This window comes from Oreochromis niloticus, linkage group LG13 (assembly GCF_001858045.2).
Source record: "Oreochromis niloticus isolate F11D_XX linkage group LG13, O_niloticus_UMD_NMBU, whole genome shotgun sequence".
NCBI classification, from domain to species: Eukaryota; Metazoa; Chordata; class Actinopteri; order Cichliformes; family Cichlidae; genus Oreochromis; species Oreochromis niloticus.
Window position 1 is genome coordinate 30,693,366 of NC_031978.2, and position 18,887 is coordinate 30,712,252.

The 18,887-nt window shown below is 40.0% G+C and overlaps 1 protein-coding gene across 1 annotated transcript in view; it reads left to right on the top strand.

The window, feature by feature from the left end:
- The window catches only part of piezo1 (piezo type mechanosensitive ion channel component 1 (Er blood group)), an 89,917-nt gene that overhangs the window by 15,608 nt on the left and 55,422 nt on the right, over positions 1-18,887 (top strand). Inside the window, exons 2-7 of the mRNA XM_005461429.4 lie at positions 7,007-7,102; positions 9,296-9,461; positions 10,610-10,751; positions 14,541-14,787; positions 15,488-15,701; positions 18,539-18,710. Of these exons, the coding sequence (XP_005461486.1) occupies positions 7,007-7,102; positions 9,296-9,461; positions 10,610-10,751; positions 14,541-14,787; positions 15,488-15,701; positions 18,539-18,710 (1,037 nt within the window). The remainder of the gene's footprint in view (positions 1-7,006; positions 7,103-9,295; positions 9,462-10,609; positions 10,752-14,540; positions 14,788-15,487; positions 15,702-18,538; positions 18,711-18,887) is intronic.

Consider the following 18,887-nt stretch of genomic DNA (forward strand, 5'->3'; position numbering starts at 1 on the left):
ATGTAGCTGAGTAATTATGTCATTGGCATCGATGAGCCACTGCCAATATGTGACATATTGAAATCGTGTTTGAATTTGCGCTTGTTTTTTGCTTTCACTTTCACTTTGCGATCGCGCCAACGGTGTGTAGAGAGCGGCAGCACTGATTGGTGAGTGACGATTAATTGCGCACCAATTCCTCTGACATCGTCTTATCACTCATTAGCTTACTATTCAAACGTGACAAGTGAAATCTCCCACAGCAAGCTTAAACATGTGAGAGGTTGATTGCGCAGAGAATCGCTGACCGTTATGTAAGTACGTGTGTAAAAGCAGCAGGATTTACGCTGGTATTTTAGTTCTGCTGAGCCAAATAAGACAGGTCAGGGTGAAGAAGGGGCAGCCAAATAAAAGCCGACCACAAAACGGAAAAGTTATGACAAATCAGACTATGAGGCAAAAAGAAAGCTCAGCTTTTTTGGTTTCATGGACAAAAGAATTTCTGTGGCTGGAATATGACGAGCTAAATAACATGATGTTCTGCCGGGTGTGTCGTGAGTTTCATTTCATTTGAGTCGACAAGCGCCTTTGTAACTGGGACCAGTAATTTGAAGAAAGACCCCATCAGAACCCATGAGAAATGCAAGAAATGCATTATTGCTCAGTCTGCAATATTTTTCCCAGAACAAACAGCAATTGCAAAAAATGAACCAAGCAGAAGCAGAAGTCCTGAAAAATCTTTCAAATGCGTACTATGTTGCAAAGAGTGAACTACCATTGGCCAAATTTAGCAGTTTTTGCAAACTTCAAAAAGCAAATGGCCTCGATCTTGGTTCCCCTTACCTCTTACCCTTGACTTCAGTGGAAATTTCAGATTCAGGATCTGACACAGACTGATTCATGTTCTACACAGTTCTTGCAAGTTCATAGAAATTTCTGTTCAATTAGAAACAAGTATTTGAGTTGATGATTGTAATTTTTATACAGTTGTTGTGATTTGTATTTTAACAATTTTCTGATAAATTTGTTTCCGTTACAATATTATACATTGTAACAGAAACAGAACATTAAAAAATTGCTCTCTTTTTTATTCGGGCTACTTAAATTTATTTTGGGCTACCAAAAACTGAAGAGTGCCTGCCCGAAGGGCTACCTGTCATGGTCCTGGGCCACGTTGGCCCAGTATTCTTAGTTTTCATGTATTTTGTTCCTTATTTAGGCCATGCTTCCTGAGTTGCTCTGTTACGTTGTTTCCTTATGTGTTTTTCCCCTTGTGACTCTTACCCCCTGTGTGCCCCTCTGTGTATCTGTGAGCCCTCGTCTCTCCTTGTGTTTTATTCCATGTTTTACCCAGCCCGTTATGTCTGTGCTCTCCCCGTGCTCTCTCTCCTCCTGTCTGAACCTCTGTGCACTTCCTGTTTTACTTTGACAGTCTCCCGTCAGTGTTGCGTTCACTCCTGTTGTGTCTTGTTATGATTATCAGTGTCACCTGTGTTCCCCGTGTGCTCCCACTTCCCTCGTTAACCCTCTGTGTATTTATGTCTGCCTCTCCCTCAGTTCTGTGTCACGTTCTCCCTCATGGCTGTGTTTTCCTGTGTGTCAGTTTATCCACGTCCAAGTTTAGGTTTGTTATGGTTTTCATGCCATTCTGCAATAAAGCAGCTTTTTTAGTTTAATTCCTGTATGGTGAGTTTTGCATTTGGGTCCTTCTCCTGCCTGCACACAGCCGAAACATGACACTACCAGAGATTTTGAAATTTTGCGAGCCCTGTATCATGTAGTACTGACAGTAGTACTTGAGTAGCCTTACTCATACTGTAATGTCTTTATATTATTATGAAAAAATGTGAATATAACTGCACCATGGTGGACCTGAATTGTATGTATTTATGTATATGTTTTATCAGAAAATGAACAAAAGGAAGTGCTTTGTGTTTGAACCCTGGACATGCCCTCTGTCTGTTGGGTTTGTTCTGAGTGCTACTGAGAGATAGATGCTGCCTGTGGTCCTAAGGAGTGTTATCATGTTTGTCAAGAGACATCATTCTGGGCGTGTCTGAAGTTTTACTGGGCAGCAGGGTGGAGCTCCTCAATGCAGAGTTTGTCCTGTATGTGAATATTCATACAGTACGTATAGACATGGATCCACTGGGTGTGGATCTATATGTTCCAGACAATTTTGATAGCATGATGTAAGTTATATAGAAGTTGTATCAGCTTTTATCAGCTACATAGAAGCTGATACAATTTTAAACCTGTCATACAATTTTCCTTATTTTTATTAAATTTCTTGTGAAGTACTGCATATTTTCATCGTCTCTTTTATCTTTAAGATGTTAATATATGTAACAAGTAAATCTACAGAACATTCTAGAGGCAAATGGATTAATATAGTGCCAAAAGGCTACATTTATCTTTCCAACTATTTACCTTTGAAAAAAATCTATTCTGATGATTGGATGTGGACATGAAGGATCTCGGTCAGGTTTGATTGGTACTGGCTGTTTTTAATAGTTTAATCTGTAAAGAGTTTGGGGGCTTTAGGCCTTATAATTTGAAATTATAATGACAGTGACAAAAGCTGCGCTTAAAGTCCAGCATTTATGTGACTAATCTAACAGGAAATCAGTGAGTGCCTCCCAGCTAACTTCATACAATGAAAACTGTTCTATATACTGGCTGTCAGCTATTGAACGGTGGTTAGAAATTCATCTGTGCAGCCAGACTTTCTACCCATTCTCTCGACACATGTAGATACACTGTTTCCACTTAACAATTTCTTGATTCTGTATGCTGGTGTAGCAAAGTTCACACTGTGATGCAAACTCAGAGTATTTTGCGCAGTCCACAGCGTGATGTGAACTCCTCCAGGTCCCAGTTTGCTACTGGGACGAGGTTGATTAGCAAATGAGAGGCAGCCAATTAGCCCAGTTGGCACTGCTCCCTGAACCACTCAGCGATTTATTTTTACAGGCATTTCTGAGCCCTCATAACTTGTATATACAAAACTAGATAATGATTGTGGGTGTGGGGCGAGACCAGTGGTTGCCGATTTCTCAAAAAAGAAAGCTAGCCAACACAACGCCCCACTGGTGACACAATTTTGTGTGTCCTGCAACACCACCAGCTAGGTTTGAACGAGCCATTGGTTCCACAGGGGAGAGCAGCGTGACCAGGGAACGGAGAATGGAGCAGATCATTTCTTAAAGAAAATAAATTGATTCCCCCTCAATAAATTCACATAAAATAGAATAGAGGTGCCTCTAAATAAAACACAGATCTAAAAATAACAGTTATTGTTGTCTCAGAAACAACCACCAGTGAGCACAGAGGAAAACTGTACAGTCAAGACAAAAATAAAAATACTGTCCAGCAAGCTGTTAATTACCAGACAGTCCAATATTTGTCTAAGTGCTAAATTCAGTGACTGTTCGGGAGCTCGGTTCTTCTCAGTTCTGAATAGTTAGTCTCAGCTGAGCAGATTGTAGCCGCTCCCTCCTGGGTTGCTCGGTCAGCAGCTCTAAAGAATAGACAATGGTGACATTACCGAGCCATGTACAGCCACTGCTGATCTTACACACTCCCCTTATGAACTATCATTGCCCAACACTGAGGAAAAACAGGTTACTCACAGGGCTGGGCAAGGCGCTAGCCAGAATATTCTCATGACAACATGACAAAACTAAAAGAGTTTGCACAACAAATATAAAACAAATAAAACCAAACTCATGCAAAATCCTTAAAAACACAAGAACTTAAAAGAAAATAGAAAATAAAAACATGGAAATGACACCAGCATGAATATTCTGTGTTATAACATACATGCAGGCGCTGACCATATTACACTTTATGGGTCGACAATCACGGGCAATCAGAAGGTCCTGAGTTCAGTTTCACCATCAGTGTGGAGTTTGCATGTTCTCCCCGTGTTTGGGTGGGTTCTCCCCGGATACTCTGGCTTCCTCCCACAGTCCAAAGACATGCAGTTAGTGGGGTTAGGTTAATTGGTGACTCTAAATTATAGAGTTACCATAGGCAACGTGAGTGTGAATGGTTGTCTGTCTCTGTGTGTCAGTCCTGTGACAGACTGGGGGCCCGTCCAGGGTGTACTCTGCTTCTTATCCTAAGACAGCAGGGAGAGGCTCCAGCACCCCTGCGAGCCTAAAAAGGATACGCAGAACAGAATGGATGGAACACACTAAAAATCACAAATCTTAAAAGTCTTTGTTGATATCACTGTTCTTCTGAGCTGACTGCAGAACTGATAAAACTAGGAGCTGGCTGATACCTGTGTTTACTCTCAGACATTTTCTATTGTGGAGGACGAAAGGTTTCAAACTTCCAGGCCTTAAACTTCACGTCTGTTCTCCTTAGTAATAGTAAATGTTATCCATTTACTATTACTAAGGAGAACAGATATAAGGCTTTTATGAAAACACTGAATGAAAAAATGCTTCCTTGAAAAAGTCTTAAAGTTCAGCATTGAATACTACATAAAATAAACTGTATCCAAAGTGTCTTTGAATGGCAGAGATACAGAATGTGTCTGAGTGTCTAAATGAGTCTCACAGGCCTGAATGTGCTAAAGCCCTGAATTCTGAACTGGTTTGATCTGCTGCTCACCACAAACAAGCAGAGGATACATTTCAGACTACCTGTACAGCTTTTCCTACTGATAAACACCTTCCTTATGGCCAGTCATACTAGAATAAAGTAATTAAGCAATAAACAATTAAATGACAGAAAAGTTTCAGTTTTTAACTTTCTACTATAAATTTTTTTTTTATGATTACAGTTAAAAAAACAAAACTTTACACTGGCAGTAAAGGGAGTCTCACTGGTCCGGCCCACCTAAGATCAGAGTGGGCTATATGTGGCCCGCGATGTGAAATGAGTTTGGCACCCCGGCTCCAGACTGCATGGGCCTTTCTTGCACCAATGCAGTGTCTCGTGGAGGTCTGGACAGAGCCTCTGGGGTCCCTTTTTTTTTTGAAAATGGTGGCTCCCATCTTCAAAAAGGTGGACCAGAGAGTATGCTCGAATTATCATCCAATTAATGGGAAAGTTTATTTGAGGATGCTGAAGAGGAGGCTCTGGCTGGCAACTGGGGGAAAAAAGAAAAACAAATAAATAAAAATTGGATCCCTAGTTCCTTGGGATGAGCACAAACGATTATCCAAAGATCTGGCCCTGGAAGTGACATGAAATTAGTAAATTACAGCAATAACTGCAAGACAAGCAACTCCCACCTGAACACTATGGAGCCACAAATTGGATCTGTAATATTTGTCTTTTTCTCTGCTTTTTTTTTGCCTTGTTGGATTATTCCAAGGAATTCGCTCCCTTCCTATATCTACATGCAACAGAGATAATAATTGTGTTGGTGGCCAAGGCGTTCCCATTCTCTCCTCTCAAGATCAGCATTAGCTCTGTGTATTATTATTGCATCACTCTCAGGGTTCTTACAGGTTACTGTAGCCTTAAAAATGAGCAGATCTTTTTTCCAGGCCACTAAATTTTAACCTAATTAGTTACCAGATGCATGGATTTAGTGGTGAGCTGCTGTTACCGGGTGTGGGTGAAGGAAGGGTGCTTGACCCCAAAGCCACCCTGGCTAGGACACCTTCAGAGGGAGGACGGTTGACATCTGGATCTCTGGGGAAAAAAACACAAGCTTGCATTTGATTTTTTTAAAGGATATGAAAATATATTAATAACATAAACATCAGCTGAATTAAAAGGCTTGAACAGTGTGTCTCATTAGCAGGTTTCACTGGTACTCGTGAGTGGCTGTGGTTCTGGAGGTAGAGTGGGTCACTTTCCAAAGTATCCTTGGGTAAGACATCGAAGCCCAAGTAGCAAAGTCTGTTGGAGTTGGAGTGTGTGTGTGTGTGTGTGTGTGTGAGAGACAGAGAATGAAGCTTGTAGTAAAAAGGGCTGTGAGCTCTCAGAGTAGAGAACCACTATAAGTACGAGTCCCTTTCCTCTCTGTAACAAAGCATCCCTAACACTCGTCTCCACCCTGTTTGTGCTCTTCTTCATCTCTCTTGTACACTGTCCTTGCTTTTGATAGTAGAGAACAGTATTTAAACTCATCTACCTTAACTACCTCTGCTTATTTCATCTTCACTGTCAGACCCGTCTCTCTCTCATCTTCTTCTTTGTAACACACAGCTTTGATAAAACAAACAGAACTGGTTCTCAACTGAATTATTTTTTCAGTACATATCCAGCTATTGTTTAAACACTGAGTGCTTTTTTAGTTATGAATAGTCTCATTATAAAGAATAAAGCCATGCTTCTCAACAGTCATTATGATAATGCTTTAGTTGTTATCCGAGTATTTACATTTCGTTTCCCACTATACACCACATCAGGAGATTCAAACAGTAATTCAAACAAGCTAACTGTCATTGAAGTAATTCAGTTTTAAATCTAAGAATTTAACAAAGGTATTGCACGAGCTATTAATAAGTGTTGAATTTACATTGGCTAACTTTTCATTGTACCTCTCAGTAGATTCAAAGAGGTCTTGGTGCAAGTAAAGTATGCCACCAGTGGGCTGAAAATACTAAACACAGAAGAAAAAACAAAGTTAAATGTATAGGAGTGGCTAAATCAACTGTCTTGTATGTTTTTGCCAAGAAAGCTCAGTAACACAGAAAAGGCCTGAGACAGCAGACGACAACTTAAAGTGATTCTCAAATGTATTTCAGGGTTAAGACAAATGGCTGTAATTCATAAGCAGTTAATGTCATATTTTTGTTAAACCTCTTGAATTAAAGCTTAAAGTTTTCACTTTAATCACATGTTGATTGTTTGATGAGCAAAAAGTTTACATGAAACTGAAACAATACAGTCCTGAAATGTTACAGGTGTGTAGCTGACATCAAAATAAATATGGGAATAATTTGAAAATATATCAGAATCATTATTCCTGATATGATTCCGTAATAAGATGATCTCTGGTTAAAGATAGGCCTTAAATCCACACTGTTGTTTGACTGCACTGTCTGTGTCTTTACAGCTTGTCTTTTTCGCTTCAACATCCTGTCATTGGTTTACTTCTTGTACCTGCTGCTTTTACCATGGTTCCTGTGTCCCAACAAACACACCATCAAAGGTAAGACCATCTGTGTTTACAGGTCCCATCTTTTATGCATTTGACACCTGCTTTTTATTAAGCTGTCCATCCATCTATTCATCCATATTCTTCTGCTTATCCGGGGACGGGCTGCGAGGGATGCAGCCTTCTTTCTGGCTTATCCAAGGGAACGCCAGGGTGTTCCCAGGATAGCCAAGAGGTATAATCGCTCCACTGTATCCTGGGTCTGTTCAGCTGGCTCCTTTTGATGTGGAGAAGTGGCGGCTCTACTCTGAGCCCCTCCCGGATGGCTGAGCTCCTCACCCTGTCTGTAAGGGAGAGGCCAGCCACCCTTCATGAAAGCTCATTTCCACGATCTCGTTCTTTTGGTCACTGTGCAAAGCTTAGGTCCATTTTTGTGAACGAGATTTGCCAATCAGTGGCAAATATTATTCCTGTGGTGAGAAGGTATTGTCCCTAATGTTATGTGTTTAGTGAAAAAAGAATCCATTGGTTCTTTCCGGTTTAAAAATATAGTTTTCATGGCAGTAGTTTAGATGACTTTATAGGGTTTGGAGGTTGTTTTTTTGGGTTGCGTGATTTTAATTTTAAATGTCTTCAGTTCAGGAGAAAAGCAGTGGCTTATTTATGATGTTATTCTTTTTTAAATCGTACAATGTAAAGCAAGAAGGTCTGTAAATGTTTTTGAGTCTATTTTGTTCTGTATCCATCCATGAGTTACTCTAGCTGTCCATTTGTATCCATTTGAATAAACATTGTACTGTTGCTATGGAGATTTTTGGTTTCTGTTTTTTATGATATAATTTTGTCTTTAGCGAGTTGAGTGATTTCATCCAGTAGTTTGTGATTGTCATCTGGAGCACTGAGGTGATGCATTTGAGGTAGAATTTTCCATTTGAATGTAAGTGTTGTAAATAGGCCAATTAATGCCAGTGAAAGGTTGATGCTGTAGTTACCTTGTTCTATTCTAGTGTGTAGGCTTTCGAAATTATTTTTCACATCTGTGTTTATTAATGAGACTGGACAAGAACTCGAGGCTGGGTAGAGTTTTTGTTGGGTTTTTATAAGGAAAGTTGTAAATTGTTTGATTTTAATTTTTTTTCTGCGTTGGGATGAATTCTGTCTGTAAATAATCAGCAGTCGAGTGCTTGTTGTGTACATACAGGTCTTCCTTAAGAATCATTCTAGGCCCTCTTCTCTTTTCCCTGTGTAACCATGATTTACCGCCTGTGTGTTGTGGAGATAATATTAAAAATGTATGATGATGATATTGGTATATATTGTCAAATAGAAATGGTATCAAACCATTAAGCACGTGGAGACCACACAAACTACTTAGTACCATTTCTTATAATGAAACTTCAGCAAAATGAACATGTCTGCCACATCATTTGTCATTTTGATTTTGGGATGTCTTTTAATTCAGCTCTCTGAAGGTTGATGATTTTCATTTTGATCAATCCAATGTGTCATCGTTCCTAATACGTTTGTCAGTCCATGTTAGTAAAGATCTCCAGCATGATGTAGTATCACTGGTGCATTCAGCATTATTGTGTAACAATGTCAATTTTCATTGGAAAATAAAACAAAAACAACCAAAACATGAGTAAGAAAAAATGTGTAAGTAAGAAAACAAACTTATTACTAATAGAGAGTAATTCAGTAATGAATCCACTGTCTAAAGCTGTGTACACACTGGGAGTCATTTGCAGTGATGTGGCAGTCAGAGACTATAGAAAGTCAATGATGTCTTCAAGCGAATAAAGGGTGAAATAACCACTGGCACTGGGAAGTGTGGGCACGAGCAGGAACCATGATAAACTTTTGTCAACTTTTAGGCAAGTATCTGAAGTGACTACCAATGAGAGTGAAGTGTACTAATGATTGACTTGGTAGTAAATGCATTAGAGGGTCAGCTAGTCATCTAGAGCCTGAATGTCCACAAGTGACCAGCTATCAGCTTCAGAACGATGGCTGACGAGCAAATTGCTTCCAGTGTGGGTGCAGCTTAAGTGCTTTGTCTAACATTCACACACACTCAGTCACACACTCAGTCACACTGGGGGCAGTTCAGCATTCAGTGTCTTGCATAAGGATACTTATTCCATGTCTGTTAAATAGAAGAGTTATTATCTTGGTAGAATATTTGGTTTTATTTATGCTGCATTTTTTAGAACATTTAACTGTATCTCTCCTGTCTTTGTCTTTTAGGTCACACAGGACGCTTTATCAGAGCAATATTCTGCACCAGTCTGCTATTTGTACTGGCTCATATCTGCTTCCAGACAGTACTATACACATATCCTCCTCTCAACACTGCAATAGGTGATAACTGTTCACAATGGAATACCATAACCAGACATATAGGACTGTCAAGGTTGGTAACTATGTAACTAATTCTATGAGTTGCACCATTTATCCCTGTCACTGTCGCTGATGGGCTGATTGTGGGAAATAATAGGTAAAGGTAGCCTACAAGTAAATGCAAAGGCTCCCACCGCTCTCTTCTTTTCTCCTCACCCTCAGCCAGTCGTGGCAGATGGCTGCCTCCCCCCTGAGCCTGGTTCTCCCACACGTTTCTTTGTGTTAAAAGGGAGTTTTTCCTTTGCACTTGCAATGCACTTGCCCACAGGGGGGTCACATGATTGTTTGGCCTTTCTCTGTATTATTTTAGCACCTTTAGATGAAAGTTGTTGTAAGTTTTACACTCTATAAATAAGAGAATTAAAAATAAATTGAACTGAATAGATACCTGAGGAAAAATACTGAAATGAAGATGCTGATTTTAAAACACTGCCATTAATACTTCTTCATTTGAACATAGCGCTGTACACTAAATTACATTTAATTCAATTTACTTTAATGTAAGCGCCTTTTGCATTTAAACCATCACTTATTCCCATTGCTAGAATTGCACACAGTTCTTCGAGGTACTTGGTAACATCTTGGAGAAGTTGCAACACTTCTATGAACTTAAGGCTGCCTGTCTTCTATCTTTTTGTGTTTTCCCAAACTCACTCTATGATAACGATTAGGGCCCAGAGCAACTGTTGCAGGAGACCTTCTTCCTGTCAGTGGGCATCTTTGTCCCATGGGCTGCATGCTGTTTTTGTAAAGCTGCAGATTAAACCGATTAGATTAGGTTGAACTTGGCAGGAGACGACCTTAAATCTATTTGCATGAGTGCAACCTAAAAACTGGATGGAAACGTATCCTTCACTATTGCCTGTATACATTCATCTGTTAGCATTCTGTATTGATTTGGTGAAGAAATTGTCTTCTATTAGTCATGTATCTAACGTTTTGTTTGATTTGCAATAATGTGTCTAATAACATTTGCATAAATCCAGTGTTCCTAACAGAACTCTGGATTGTGATGATATCCATACATCCACCATGCAATGTGGATATATTTTGTGTATGTCTATGATATCTCTGAAATGTTTTAGATGAGTTGAGATGAAATGAGATATACTTTATTTATCCTGTAATTGTAACAGCCTTACATGTGCACTTGTGTCATAGGCTTCCCTTGGAAGACCCTTGGAAAGTGGCACGTCTTCTGTGCCCAGACCTTGGTGTGTGTATAGTTGCATTGGTAACAGTCGTCCTCTGCAGCAGATTGGTCAGGAACAGAGAAATGGTGGCTGCTGCCAACATTACATCGGTGAGTCTCTTTGCATATGTTTAAATGTGTATCTTTGTCATAGGAAACCAACAGTGTTGTTGTGCTGAAATCAAAGAAGACGCAATATTACACATAAAAACTATATATGATAGATGGACAACCATTAGTGCATGCAGCAAGGAGAAAGTAAAAACAAAATAGTGTTGTTGTTTTTTGTCTTTTAGCATCGTAGCAGGTTCTAAAATGATTGAAATACAACCTCAGATGAACAACAATATATAACATATTTTTTCATCAAAAACTAAAATAGACGGGGTGAAAAATGAAGTCCTCTTACAAATTTTTGATACTCACACACAATTAAGTGTGATAATCTGTCCCTCACCAAATCAAGTAAATGGATATTAATCAGTGAAACCAATTACAGAGTTTTCATCAAATTCCTCAACAGTACTACTCAGAGGTCTTGAGTCAGCCTTCAATTCTTTATATGTTGCTAGAAAAATGGGTAATGGGTACATCAGTTTATCAAAACGTTGTCAAACATAAATACAAATACAGTAGATAAGGGAAAAACAAGGGATGTGCAATTCTTACTCGCTGGAACGTCAATATTTGGTATGACCACCTTTATTCTACAGCACAGCCTGGACTCTCTTAGGCAGTTTTCTTATCATTTATTCTATTTCTGAAGTCCACTTAAACCTTATTTTTTTCTATAACTATAATTCTGAACTGAGCATAGAATCAGATAAAAAGCCCAAGAAATCAGAAACTCGATCAACAAATAACACTGTTTTTTATGGCGTTATTTTTGTGTCTCTTAACAGCCAATCAGAATTTTTGCATCCAAGTCTGTGATTGGTTGGTTTTGTGGCACACTTATAACGATGTACAGAGAGTTGAGCACGACACACTGAGAGCAGGTCCGCAGATGTCTGTGAGCACACAGAGCAGAGATCTGAGCAAATGCCAACAACTGAGCGAGGGGGCTGTTATTGTGTGTGTGGATGGATAATAGCACTGAAGTACATTTCTTGCACGCAGCAATGAATTTTGTTCGCTCAAATTAAACTTCTCTGTACTCAAAATAATTTTCTCCTCAAAATGCAACATTTGTTCTTGCAAAAATTTTTTTACGTGCACTCAGAATAGAGGCACAAAAATAACGGCATAGCTTTTGATTTTTCTAGTATAAATTTACAAATCTAGGCAGGTTTCCCACAGTGTTGCACGCTCTGGCACCTGGAAGTCAGCTGACTTTGGTTGCTGGTGTCTCTAACTTCATGTTTCTCAAAACAGAATCGCCAATAACCAAAGTTTGGACCTCAAACGGTGTCCTGCTAAATGAAGAAAGGGGGGTCTGTTTAGAGATAACAACCTGGCATTCTGGGTTAGCAGTAAAATACCAGTGCTTTTACTGGTGATTTTAACCATGTCTCACTGGACAGAACATTACCACCTTTCCACATCTACTTTGTCACCAGAGAGAACATCCTCATACGGACTGAGTAATGTATTAGGAATAAAAGGCTGCCACATCGATTGATGGAAATAAAACATTATCAGCCTACAGAGGGCTGAATTCAAAGACATCCCAAAAATCAATGTGAAAACCAAATGTGTCAGGTTTGTTCAGTTTGGTGAAGTTGTATTACAGGAACTCAAACTGTGTTGAGTTACCCAGGACCCACTGCACCAGAACAGGGTGTGATAATGGGTCCAAGGATTTCATCCTGATACCTAATGGCAGGCAGGGTGACCACCAAACTGACCAAGCTGAATGATGTTACGGGCAGGATAATGTTCTTTACAGCTTTTCCACACGCTTTCACATGTGTCGCATGTGCTCAGGGTGAACCTGCTCTCAGCTGCCAATGTCAGTCAGGATCCGCAGTGAACATGGGGGCTGTTGGAGAGGGTTGCATCGTCATTGCACCCTCTGCTCATCCTGTTCCTCGTTGCACAAAGGACCTCATACTGGTCGTGCTGGTGGGCCTTTTACAGCCCTGTGCAGCTCTGCCTGAATAACTTGGAATCTCCTCCATGATCTTGAGACTATGCTGGGAGACACAGCAAGCCTTCTGTTAATTGCACGCATTGGCGTCCCTCTTGCAGGAGTTGGACTACCTGTGCAAACTCTGTAGGGTCCAGGTATCACCTCATGCTACCAGTAGGGACACAGACTGTAGCCAAATGCAAAACTAGTGAAAAACAGTCAAAAAGGTGAGGAGGGAAAACGTGTTTGGGGGGGGTTGTCACATTGTTGCCTCTTTAGTGCACCTGTTGATAATTTCATTAACACAAAGCTGCTCACTAACAGCTCGGTGTCCCAGAAGTTTAACTGACTTGATGCTGTGCTCTGAATACATGTTCCTTTCATGTTTTTTTGAGAAGTGTAACATATTTTGTAAATGCATAATCTCACTAGCAAGGACTACTTTCTGCTTTGAGAACAATAATATGGAAGAGGATTAGGGCCACTGGAAAAAAAAAGTGGGCATGTCTTTTTTTCTTCTTTTCCAGAATTCTGAGATTAAAGTCAAAATTCTAAGAAAAAAAGTCAAAATTCTGACTTTTTTCTCATAATGTTGAGATGAAAGTCAGAATTCTGACTTCTGGAAAAGAAGAAAAAAAAAGGCGTGCCCACTTTTTTTTTTTTTTTTAAAGTCCATAGCCTTCAGGTCTGGGGGAGGGAAGAACTACGGAAAGTGCATAACAGACTGGGGGTGAATTCACAGAAATGCAAGAATTTCTACAGAAGGAAGCTCGAGGGCAAACTCGAGCAGAACAACAGGAGGGATGGGTGGAGTGGAGTGAAGAAAATCACTGGGTTTAAGGTGACAGATGGACAGCCATCAGTGCAGTGGGCAGCCTGGAGGGAGTAAAGAGCCATTTATTCAACAGGTTTAGTTCCAGCTCTCTGCTGCCTCCTCTGCTACACACTTGTTTGTGTGCAGTGCAGGAGCGTCTCACACTGCTGTCTCCAGTCCCGATCATCTTGATGTCTCAGATTTTCACTACAAGTCATGCCATCTATAGAAATACTCTAATAATTCTGCAGTGGTTACATGTGTTAATTATGGACAGGAGGAGGAGGACACAAGTGGATGGTTTAGTGAAGTGGTGTGGGAGAAATCACCTGCTTCTGAATGTGAATAAGGGAGCTCTCGGGAGGACAATCCATACTGAGCGTGTTACACAGTGTGTTTTTTCGGGTATGCTTTGACTGCATTGGTGCTGTGTTTGGGATCAATGTCATGTTGGTATTGCATGATGGATCAAAATATGATGGTACTTGAAATAGAGCCCCAAACCATGACGGAGCCTCCACCATGTTTTACAGATAGCTGTAGACTCACTGTTGGATCCCCTGACCAACCATACTGAGACTTCAGTGAACAGTAAATGAGTTTCAGATACTGTTCATATACTGTAGTTTTTATTTTTTAGGCCTCACACCTTTACTTTTGCCTTATTTTTGTCTACTTGCCACATGTTGTTACAACGTACCAGGTCAAAATATAAAAGATGCGTTCCTTTGTCAAAAGCAGCCGATGTCTAAAGAAAACCTCTGAAATATCCAGAAAGCATTACAAAATATAATGAAAGAAGGACTGGCTCAAGCCTTTTTGCACAGTACTGTATATTCAGATTTCTACATTTATTTCATCAGTAGATTATCATACAGTGACCTAAGAATGTGTCACATGAAATGACACATAAAGTGTAGGATATCAGCTCCAGCACTACTCCTGTAACTGAAGAAATCCTCTGGATGATGTCATTTATAAAGCATGTCTTTCTTTTCATTCCTACACATCTTAGCTAGAACATAATTCAACAGACGACACAGAAGACGTTGGGGATGATGATAACAGTGACTATGATGATGGTAATGAAGAAGAGGCAACAGGAGAGGAAGATGAAGAAGAGAGGTCATTAGCTGGTGATGCTGATGAGGTTTCCACAGTAACCAGAGCCAAGCAGTTGGCTGAGCAGCTGAAGGCTACAGCCCAGAAAGTTCTGCGGGACCTGGGGAGGATCTTGGCTATTAGCCTGCTGGGTCTGGCTGGTGAGATCTATTAATCTTATCATCCTGTGTTTTGTTTTTTGTTACTTTTTATTACCCCTCAGCTGTAAAAGGCCGATGGTGTGTTGTCGTCACCCTGCTGTGCGACGCGGAGACCCAAGTTTGTGAACACGATAACTCGAAAATGAAGGGACATAGATTTTAAATTGATACCATAGGTGCAGCTACCAGGAGGCTGAGGGGGGCCACTGGCTGCCGCAAGTATTAGTTTACCTGTCTCGAATAGCAAAATAAAGATTGACAGGAGATTTGGAGAAACAGGGTAAATGAGAATAAATGTCTAAATGCTGAAAGCAAAAACACAGCCGAAATACGACTGATTCTTTTTACATGACGGCATTTCATTTGTTTGCCTAGACAAAAGCTACACGCTGATTTTGCTTCGTTGTAACGTAAAAAAATTAAAATTCTAAAGGAAATTCATGTCATCTCATGAAATTCTCGATGGTTTTCATCAACATAGTCAAACAGTGAAAATCTCGATCATAAATGACCAAATCACCATCTGACTCATGACAAAGATTTATCTGGATAAACGCTTACAGTTCCTCTTTAAAAAATACTGTGTTATTCCTTTAAGACACAAAGGAGCATAAAACATTTTATAGGCCTGCTTTGTTTGTGGTTCATTTTCTGGACCTTTGTGTACATGACATATAAACCTCTGACCTTTTCTGCATAGGGATCACGCTGCCATCTGCCTTCTCAGCCATTTACTTCCTGCTTTTCATTGGTATTTGCACTTGGTGGGCATGTCATCTTCCCATCAGCCACCTGGGTTTCAATGCGCTGTGTGTGATGGTGGGCTTCTTCACTGCTGGCCATATGGTGTGTCTGTATTTATACCAGAGTCTGCTGGCCCAGGCCCTGTTCCCCCCACAAAGCCTGTGGGCCAGGTAAGTCTTCATAATAACAAATTATATACATATGCACCCTAGAATTACAGGGGACAGTGAACCTTTGGTTGCATCATTTCATAACGTGCATGGTTATTCAGCAGATTTCAACAGAAATAGATGCCCAATGACCGCAGGCAAAAGTGCTATTTCATCAGTGTTGGAGGACATGTAACTTGGGGGAAAAGGGAACTCTAGTTTAACATGAAGAAACCTCTGGCAGCGCCAGTTTTTGGCAGGGCAGCCATCTGTGGGGTGAGGGGAAAGAAAAGAGGGAAAAGGGAGTAAAGGACGACAAGGACAAAGCCCAAACTATGAGATACAGAGAGAGACGATACGTAAGGGCATGCTGTAGTGGCACATCATGAGTGAGAACAAGTGACTGGAGAAGAAATGCTGAGTGCATCATGGGAAGCACCCAATAGCCTGAGCTTAAAGCAACATTGTAACAGCCCAACAATGCTTTGTTAAAAGGTGACGTTTGAAGCCTAATCTTAAAAGTAGAGAGGATCTGTCCCTCAAATCCAAACTGGAAACTGGTTCCACAGAAGAGGGGCCTTTAAATACCCCATAGCGCTCTGATAAGGTGATACCGTACTATAAGGTCATTAAGATAAGATGGGGCCTGATTATTAAAGACATACATACATCTTGATACAGTTGGGTCAATAATTTATTGCACAAACAGATTTGTAACAGTGGATTTAATTCAAACTGTCAACATATAACTGAAGTGCAGACTTTCTAATCTAAACAAATAAAAATATTTGAATTCATTGATTAAGAGTTTATTTGGATTTTTTTAGCTCTCTCTGTTCTCTCTCTGTGGTGGTGGAATCACTTTGAGCCTCATATTTAAAAAGAAATTCCCTGTCAGCCTTATGTCCAGTTATTTTTGAGCCTCTGATATTTTTGAGCCTCTGTTTAAAGTAGCTTTAATTCCTCAACAGATAATCCATAATTTGTGTTAAACCCCTTGAATTAGAGCTGAAAGTCCACACCTCAGTCATGATTTACAGAGGCAACAATACAAAATTTTGCCTCTGTCCAACAAACGGACCTGTTTTGGTCGGTTTTAACATTTGAGTAATAAAGATCCCGTCTTTATGGTGGAGTGACTGTCAGAGGACAGTATTTAAACACATATAACCTACAACAATAAAAAATTAATTTGCTGTGCCCTTCCCTTCATGCCTGTAAACCCTCCTAAACTGCATCAGTACACACATATTCATCTGTGGCTATGAAATTGCTCTTTGCACCAAAAGTCGGGTCAACTATTCAAGTTTAGTGACAAGAAACGAAATGAACGCAGTGTGACTGTGCTGGCATGAGAGGTATGAGTGGAATGAGCCTCCACTGGGACTTACGATCTCTCTTCTTCTCAGTTTCTTCCCCATGACATCACGGCCCTCTTGGCAGGTTTCTGTATCGGTATCACTTAGCCAGCTGTTCATCAGTCAGCCTAGTCGACGTTTACCCAGCAAACATATTCCACTGTCGTAAAACTGAGTCTGTGCCTCTTTCGTGAAGCTGACGGGAAAATAGTCAAATGTTCAACAGGGATTCTTTGCAAAACAAGTAAATATGATAGTAAATTGAAATCTGTGTTGTGCTTTTAATTCCTATACTTTTCATTTTTTAAGGTAGGCTGATGATTGCCAGTCTGTTAATGTATACGTTTTCCAATATGAAGAAACTTTGTTTAAATACTTTATGATTATTAGTAGTACTTAAAAAAGAACTCTTAACTTTTTCGATATTACTGTTCTGTGTCCCTGGTGTCAGCTGATCTTAAGACAGCTCAACACTTTATTTGATCACTTTGGAACATATTTGGTACCAGCACACATCAACATGAACCTAAAGATGAGTTCAACTGTGTAAAAAAGACTATTAGAATTTTGACAAAGGCACAGCTGTTGCATATGACTGAAGTGTGTCTGTAATGTGGATGGTGAAAGAAATGATAAGATTCTGTTCCTTCGTTTATCCCAGGAGGGGAATTTGTTTACTGCATGTAACACACAGGTCATGAAAATCTGTGGCCCACAGTACTTGTACTTATTTTATTAGTGATGAAAGACATGGTGCCCAACTTAAAAACCCCAAAACAAAACAAACAAACAAACAACCCCCCAAAAGACGTGTACTAGTGTATCCCCCCAAAATATGAAAAAGCTTTCTTCTTTTGTCATTTAATTCAAAAAGGTTACTGTAGAATATTCTATGTTCAGTACACATTTTGAGTTCCTGCTTGTTCAGTGCACACAAACACAATCATAGGAAAGACTGCTCATTGGATTGTTGAGATAATGACTCACAGAGGTAAGACACAGATGCACATTGCTGGAACAAAGCATATCAATGGAAAGTTGACTGAAGTGAGACTCCTGAGAGGACGGTCAAGAAAACCCCAAGAGGACCCTGCAGGGAATCTATTGTTGTTGTCAAAAGGAGAGGTCAAGGGTCAGACTTGGGCTGCTGTGTTCTAACCATGTGGTAGCCTCTAACGCTAAACCAGCACCCGTGAGAAGCTGCATTTATAATTTTAGCGAGCTATAAGCCATAATCATCAAAGTTAAAACAAAAGAACATCTGAAATACTTCACTTGCAGACTTTACTGAATTAACTGATGCTAATCGTACTTTAGCATTGTGGCTACGACGCTACATCTTTGCTTATGGTCATCAAGTCTGTCTATGGTGCCAAATTTTCACTGATCACACCTGATCACAATGTTCTAGATACACACATACACCTGGTCACAACAGTATTAGTAAGCCATTATTAACACTGGTGTATTCCTCGATTTCTTTCTCTTTTTTCTGCTTAGACTCTTTGGTCTGAAGGACATCATCATACCAGGAAACTGCACCCTGCCCTATGACCTTAATCTGAACAGCAGTCATGACTGGCCAGCTTATGTCAACCCAGGAATCCTGTTTTTGCTCTATACTACCATAGTGACTGTTCTCAGAACAGGATGTCATGGAGGCTCTAACGTGGTATCTACTCACTCACTCTTTTTATATTATAAAATATCATTATATTATCTTTGTACTGAATGTGTCCCCACTGGCTTTTCTTTGATAAAGTATTTAAACATAATGAAAAGCTTTGTTACGGTATCATATCTCACGTATTGAAACAGTGTTTACAAAAACCCAAACATATCGATATTC